The following is an 8,269-nucleotide window of genomic DNA, read 5'->3' on the forward strand; positions in this document are numbered from 1 at the left end:
TTTCTACTCTGGTTAGAGCCTGTTTGTGCTGTCCTCTGAAGGGAGTAGTACACACTCTCCTTTTCTTCAGCAAAGTAACTTGCTTTGTGTAAGTCTAATTTCTAAGAAAATACAGAGTTATTATTATTAACCCTAACAGGCCTTAGCAAGAATAGCCTGGAAACAATTATATTTTGAATGAGAATATAAAGGTTACATATGCTACTAACCAGACTGACCATATGGAAGATGATTTGTTTAAATATGTAGAGGTTTCTCAAAAACACTCAATATTTAAAAACAGACACCATTAAGGTTGGTAGTAACACCATCTTGCTGAGGGTCTTTTAAATGGCTAAAATTTGCAGGGTATTCCAATACTGTACGTCATTGTCCCTGAATGCACATCATATCTGGTTTCAATTTGGGGCTAAATTTACACTTGAAGAACGGACCAGACCTCATCCTAGTTAAATAACAATGTGTACCTAAAAAATAACAGATCTGTTCTGGCTAAACCAACCAATTAAGACGAGCTCCAAACATTTTGAATGGAAGAAGAGGCCAACCACCCAGCAAGGATCATGCTTGAAACTTGTTGATAGATAAAAAGTGGGTGGCTTCCCTGCATTGTGGTAAACAACCCTGAAGCAGAACGTCACACACCTCATTTCCCTTATTCCTCCGTCCATTTCATCCATGGCTTTCATGGATGCATGGAAATGGAAATCTGAGTTATTTTCACATAACAAATGAGGCAGGAGAGCTGATTTTTGCATAATTACAGAAGATTTGCCGAAGCTATGACGAGGAGCCGTGGCGAAAGCAAAAACAATGAAGATATCGGTTGAATGGAGCTCTTAGGAAAACCACGTGCTCTACGGTCCTCATTTCAACTTAGAAGTCAGTTTCAAGTAAAAAAAAAAAAAAACTGGAACACAAAATAAGTTCTAGCAGGAATAGAAAAATATATATTGATACTTCTCCCAGTTAGCATTTCATTGTTCTGTAAAGAACCTTTTTTATTTCTAATCTTTTGCAATAATTACATTGTATGTCTGACAATAACCAGGCGGTTGGAAAATTCTTTCAACTTCCAAAAGGCAATGTACAGTTATGGTGATGACGAACCGATGGTGCGGATTGCTTCGTACTCAGAAGTCAAAATATAAGCCTGTTAAATAATGTTAAAATCCTACTTAAACTCCATAAAAGTGAGCATGTTGCAACAGTGTTGGAATAGAGATTCCATTAGGGCTGATGAGCCAACTATTAGCTTATTCTGCCAAGTTTGCAAATTCTAAATGAAACATAGTTTCTTAATTTGAGTTATTATATTGAAGTTTATAAAATATATATACTTTATTTTGAGTTTTAAGTTTGAAATACTCACAAAATTTTTTTTATTATCCTGCTAAGAGAACATGATAGCTAGAACTGTTACTGAGATATTGAGTGAAAATGAATGCGACCTCTGTACATTTTTGTAAATTAATAGCACAACCTGATATGCTTTGATTATATTGTTGTTCAAAGGTAAACGCTCCATTTACCAGCTAGATTTGCATCTGCTGAGCTATGGCATCCAATAAGGGAGAAAAACTTTGCATGGCAACCTAGAAAAAGGAGGAGAGGAATGAAAGGAAGCTAACAAATGTCTCCTTAATGGTTTGAGGTCCTTCTAATCACAACCATCATCAACGCAAGAGAAGCGAGAACTGGAGCTTTTTCACTGGGAAAGGTATAATTACATCTAAGCTGTTACTTATGTTTATTGATTAATCTGTGCATTTTATTTCTATTGTTTAAACATAAGAAGTAGAAAATCATTTGCACTCTCAATAACATCTATTTTAAAAGCTCATTGCTATCTTCTGAAAGTAGTTTGCTCAAGAGAATGTTTCTTTTTCAGGATGAAGAACACACTCCTGCTTGTCCTCACCTTCTCAGGTCAGTCTTTAAAGCTGCATACTGATATATTTTAATTCATGGTAAATTTTCTGAAGGAGACACATTTCTGCACCACAGTCTTTCGGGTTTCTTTTTGCTCACCTGAACTGGGCCTTCGACAACTTCATTGTCACTATCTACAAGCAGGGCAAAAGTTAATGACCTCTCAGGTTTGTCACCAAGAAAGGCAATTGAACAGTTCATCAATTAGTCAATAGTAAATCATGGCATTCATGACAATTAGTAGAATTTATTAAGTCATGCAGAGAAAGTGAGCATCAGATGCACAATGAAAGATAGATGTTAGTACTGATTAGAGATTCAAATTAATCAGTTTGTGCTCAGGCAGTTTCCAAACGGCATTTTATACACAGATAAAAAATAAAGGATAGAAACTAGAGGGTTAAACCCAGGGTCAGCTCACACCTTAATTTGTTTTTAATCTCTCAAGCCTTGCTTATGAAAGTGAACCCAGCTTATCAGCTGAGCTCCTCACAGTATCTTGGCCATATGAGTAAGAAATGGTATCGCTTTGTCCAGTTGCAGTTGGAAGTGTGATTCATGCAGTGTTTAATCAGACTCTAATGTAATCATAATGAGAAGAGTAAACTACTTTTAAATGAAAAACACATAATGTCCCCTTCTGGGATTTTATGTTCCCAAAAAGTAAAAGCACCCATCCTTAAAGGTCCACAGCTTCACTCCAATACTCCCCATTATTAAAAGATTAGGTGGGGGTATTTTTCAACCCACCCAGTGAAAGTGTCAACGCAAAAAAGAATTACCTTACACATCACAACAGCAAGCTGCTCCGGTCTTGTCAGAACCTCTTCTAGGTGGTGCATCTGAGCAACATGCTTGATAGGATTACCTGCTGTGGTCACAAAAATCTGTTATTTGCCATTGGTTTACATCTGCTTGCGTTATTTTAGCAACATAAGCAGAATCACTATATATGTTCCGTTTTCTCCCTTCATGTAGTTTCAAGCACAAGTGATGTCACAGCTTTCAGTAAGCGGTGCAGACGCAGAGGGCGGGATGGTCTCAGTCTCCAGGGTGTGCCACGTGTGGCTGGGAGCAGAGCTAGAATGGGGTCTGTTCAAATAGAAAGCAGGGTGTTCATTTCGTCGCATTTCACAAAGTTAAGGGAAATCTGTAGTGGGGGCTGCCATTTTGCTTTCTGTACTGTGCCTAGAATCAGTATACCAGATAAAGTGTCTAAAATAGACTGGTGAGGTACTGTGGTTAATGTATTATCTTATTTGATTTATTACTGAAAAATCCAAAAGGCCTCTTAAAGGCAGAGTTGTTGTGATTAATCATATTGGCCATTTAATAAAACTTAAAAATATTTGTACCCTTCTGTTTATCCTAACAGCTGCTTCCAAATCCTGTAAAATCTCAAACCCTATTAATGTCTTATTAGAAAAACAATTCTAGTTCATTTCAAAATGCACCATACACAGTGAAATTAAACATTCAACATCACATGCATTAGATACAATTGTTACAGGGGTCAACAACCAGTTTAAATTTTTCATCCATCCATCCATTTTCTAGCATGCTTATCCCAAGTGAGGGGTGCTGGTGTCTATCTCCAGCAGTCAATGGGCGAGAGGTGGGGTACACTCTGGACAGGTCACCAGTCCATCGCAGGGCAACACAGAGACAAACAGGACAAACAACCATTCACGCACACACTCACACCTAAGGAGAATTTAGCCAATTAACCTAACAGTCATGTTTTTGGACTGTGGGAGGAAGCCGGAGTACCAGGAGAGAACCTACGCATGCTCAGGGAGAACATGCAACTCCATGCAGAAAGTTTCATTTTTTTTATTTTTTTTATTCTTTCACTTGGAGTAATAGGCGTAGTCTTTCTCCCTGAAAGCCTCTGCTGGCCAGTTGGTTCCAGTCCTAAACCAGTTTAATATCGATTTCATGATCTTAGAGCAGATTTTTTATGCTGTTTTTCTTCTTTCTTTTTTGATATACTGATCATGAACATACAGGAAAGTTTTTTGGATATAGGTTTAGTTTTAAGGTCTCCTCTTTCAAAATATTCATAATCTTGACATCTCTTCCTCTGAGCAACGTCTCAAAAGTGGCTCTAATTCAAGCTCCTGTTTGTTCCTAAATAAACGTTTTAACTATCTCTGGTCTCTGACTCATGCTTCTCTTTGGGTTTCCTTGATTTTAGCTTAAAAAACTTTGAGTTTTCATTAAACCAGCTGTGAGGCCTACTTAAATTGAATCTTTTAAATTCACTCCCTACTTCTCTGCACTTTAGGTCCAGTTCTTTTTACCACAACCTGGTATCAGTGTATTTTATTTCACTTTTGTCCACTTTTTCATGTCGGTTTTAAATCCCGTCTTAAGGCTCACTTTTATTCTCTGGCTTTTAGCATTGAGTTTTGTGGTCCCCTGTGGCTTTGCATTTATCTATCCATCCATGCATTTTCTGTCACGTTTATCCCTGCTGGGGTTGGGGGGTGCTGGTGTCTATCTCCAGCTGTGTCCGGGCGAGAGGCGGGGTTTCACCCTGAACAGGTCACTATTCCATCGCAGGACTCTTTGCATTTTAAAAAAAATAGTATTTAGTGTTTTAAACAGTTTTATTTATATTTATTGTTTTATACATATCTTGTTGCATCTGCAGCACTTTGAAAATGTTTTGTTTTTTAAATGTGCTAATAAATAAAGTGGATTGGATTGGATTTAATGATCATCAGATAATTTAATTTAGTGCTTTTGGCACCGTAGATGTGTGAACTTAAAGTTTTTATTGTTTTGGTTTTCTGATCGGTTCAAAACTTTCTCTTATCTATCAGGGGTTTATGTTCTGTCTACAAACCTGTTCCGGGAGTACCACTATGTGAACATCCCAAAGACGTGGGCCAAAGCTCAGCAGTACTGTAGAGAGGTGTATGGTGATCTGGCCACTGTAGACAGCATTGAAGAAAGCAGCAGGTTATTCACTGCCCTGCAGGAACCTGGAAAGTTTGCTTGGATCGGCCTTTATGATAACATCACCGGTTGGAAGTGGACGATGGGAGAGGATGACTTTGACTTTGTCGGTGAAAACGGTTTCCCACCCTGGGAAAAAAACCAGCCTGACAATGCAAAAGGCAAGCAGAGCTGCATCGTCATGAACTATATTGGGGGTTGGCGAGATGAGGACTGTGACTCAAAGCGCAGATTTATCTGCTTTGATGGTAAGATGAATCTTACCAAACCAAATACTTTATTCTCAACATTTCTGGGAATAAAACCATTAAATATCAAAATATGAAAAACAGGAAAATGTGTGAAAATTTGATTCTCACTACTTCCCTCTTTTTTTTACCATCAGAAAAAGCTGCTTCTAAATACATTCCAGTAAACATTCTAAAAACTTGGGAAGATGCTAAGAATTACTGTCGATCTGAACACACTGATCTTGTCAGAGTGTGGAACATGTCTCAGAACAACGAAATTCATCGCATGTTTGGATTTAACCATTGGATGGGCCTTTACAGAGATCTCTGGGCTAACTGGTCTGACCAAAGCCCAGTTACCTTCACAAACTGGGAGGTAGGCCAGCCTGACAACAGCGGCAGCACCGACATGACTTCCTGTGCTGCAGTCAAAACGGACACAGGAAAATGGTGGGATGTTGACTGTAGTGAAGAGCACGAGTTTATTTGTCAGACTCTGATCCCACCAAGAAGGAGGATAAAGCTGAGCTTCCAGTCTGAGGCTGACTTGACTGACCCTCATATCCAGCAGCAGATTTTAGAGCAGGTACAGTACAAGCCTTAATTTCACTACAAATGCACTGTTCCTCTCTACCCTGACACACTTTTTGCACATAAGTTCAGTTGACCTAAAGTTATTTAGCAGTTTTTTAAAGAAAAGTTCTGTTGTAAAGTTTTGAGCAACAGCACCCTCTGTGAGGCTGGGGTCAGCTCTGTGCAGAGCTCCTAACTGATTCCCCACTATAAGCTGGCTGATAAACCATACCTCATCATCAGCTAGCAGCTCAGTTGCTGCAAATGCACTCCCTCCATCTTCCTCATTTTTCTTAAACCAGACCTTTTTGGCACTACTGGCTTTTATATGAACCTAAAATTGGGTTTAGTTAGAGGGGGGAAGGCAAAACCCAACAGGGCAGAACCAGAACCTTTGATGGCTGTGTTAAGGACCAAGGCATGGACACTTTACTCCTGCTCCACTGCCAAACCTCCAACAATTTCTTCTATTTATAAGACCCTACATCACTGCCAAAGTTTTCCACAATTACCCACAATTGAATGCACTAATATGTTGACATGCATGAATGTTTACACGTTGTCCACCTCCATGAAAAAAGCCTTTCTGTATGCAGAATAAATCTGCTGATCTGCTTAAATCTGCATACTAAACTATATTATGTGAAATCTTAATAAGAGCTATGCTGAGAAAATAAATGTTTTTACATCCTTTCTGTTATATAATTCTCTGTCCTAGAGTCCCTATCCTATTTCAGGCAGCTCCATTTTCAGCTATAAGTTGTAAATAATTTCAGCCAATTTTGGTTTTATATCTGCATCTCAGTGTACCGCTATAGTGCATAATCTAAGGACCATACCACTAAAATACAGATAAACAAGGTGAAATCATGTTTCCATATCCCAGACTGCTACAAACATGTCTAAATATGATGACAGACAGAAAATAAAACAGAATTGATTTAAATACATCCATTTAGCAAGCAAGGTCATTATTATTCCATACAATTAAGTGCTTTCATTATCCAGTTTCATTATTTAATGGGTACCTGGATCCCATTCTGGTGGTGCATGCACATATTAGCTGATGGTACAGATTGTGCTTCCGGTACAAATCGGGTAGTGACACGACCTGTGTCCCCTGCAAAAACATCAAAACAAAGGATTTTAATAGAAATCTTCTCTTTGGACTGGATGTAGACAACAAGGTCATAGTGTATAAATATTGGACCCATTGACACATTTATTTTATCTGGTTATTCACACAGAATCCTGTATTATTTACATCAGAACTTGAGATGTCCCTTTGTAGCAATGGCCTTCCCATATGAAACATCCTACAGCAAACAGAATTTGTTAATCCTTCCAAATCAAAGTGCCTCCATGACTGCTGAGTAGAGCTACTGAAGAAAAAATCATTTAAACTGCTTTAGCATCTTAGGTCTGTTGTTATAGTTACGACTCTCTTTAAGCGTCCAATTTACTTGACAAAAAAAAAACCCACACATTTGCATAAAATAAAGACAGGACAGTTATTGATTAAAGAGTCAAGCTGATAAACCAAATTGTGCTTAATAAAAATAAAACCCCAAATTAATAACCTTTTTTTTCTCCATTCTTTCCTTTAGCTGCACTCTAAACTGGAGATGGATGGAATTACAGACTTCAAACTCCGCTGGGTTGAGAAAGGTGGACAAGTTTTTCACAAGAAAAAATCCCAAAACAACTGAGAAAAGCTCACTCTTTTAAAAAGTGAAATGATCAAGTCAAAATTATATTCACTTCTTAGATGAAATATTCAAAAGCTTTGTGTAGAAACTAGTGTTGCACCGATGCCATTTTTTGGCCCTGATACCGATACCCCATACACGGCAGTGCAATATCAGCCAATACCATCTGTTTGTATATATATATACAACTGCAGACTACTTGGATATAAAATTATTGCCATCATGTCTTTGTCAAGCTGCTGCCTACCTTTGTGAAGCAGGAAACAGACTAATAAAAAGTGAATCCAGTAGAACTTTTTTTTGCCTACCTGGAATCGGTGACAATAGTTGAATAAAGTTTTGGCTCTCAAAATCTCTGTGTGTAAATCTACATTTATAAAACTAAAACTTTTTCTTCTGCTCCACTCTGTTTTGAAGGTTGGAAACATTAGCAGGCTGGAGTCTTGAATAGTTTGAAGTCTTGATATTTTTAAGTACCGGTACGTGTAGCACTCTATGTCTTAGCCTGCATGTTACCATAACTAGGGTTAATTTCTCTCTTGAATTTTTTTTTCAGCTTTACACATGCTCTGTAAATTACTTAACATGCTATAAACTCCATAATAAAAATTATACACCTGATATTAAAAAATTGCTAATAAATGCAATAATAAATGTTCCTGTTTTTGGTCTAAGGACACGCTGGTGCCTTTTGAATTATTGTTTGTTGTGTGAAACAAAATGTTTGAGTGGTGTTTGGTAAAATTAATTGTAGAGTTGTCTAATAAATAAAATGTTATTGATCATATTGTGTGACCATTTTTAATTAATTTCCTAAATCCTCATAAAAATGTAATTCAGTGTATTTATTAGGATCCCAAA

At 37.6% G+C, this 8,269-nt stretch overlaps 1 protein-coding gene across 1 annotated transcript; it reads left to right on the forward strand.

The window, feature by feature from the left end:
• Positions 1-1,624: 1,624 nt before the first annotated feature.
• LOC107093646 (macrophage mannose receptor 1-like) lies at positions 1,625-7,858 on the forward strand. Its single transcript, XM_015388834.1, has 5 exons — positions 1,625-1,720; positions 1,892-1,929; positions 4,761-5,144; positions 5,282-5,712; positions 7,307-7,858. The coding sequence occupies exons 2-5, from the start codon at positions 1,893-1,895 to the stop codon at positions 7,406-7,408; spliced, it is 954 nt and encodes a 317-aa protein (XP_015244320.1). The 5' UTR covers positions 1,625-1,720; position 1,892; the 3' UTR covers positions 7,409-7,858.
• Positions 7,859-8,269: the final 411 nt, after the last annotated feature.

Source organism: Cyprinodon variegatus, unplaced genomic scaffold (genome assembly GCF_000732505.1).
Source record: "Cyprinodon variegatus isolate N-32 unplaced genomic scaffold, C_variegatus-1.0 Scaffold438, whole genome shotgun sequence".
Taxonomy (NCBI): domain Eukaryota; kingdom Metazoa; phylum Chordata; class Actinopteri; order Cyprinodontiformes; family Cyprinodontidae; genus Cyprinodon; species Cyprinodon variegatus.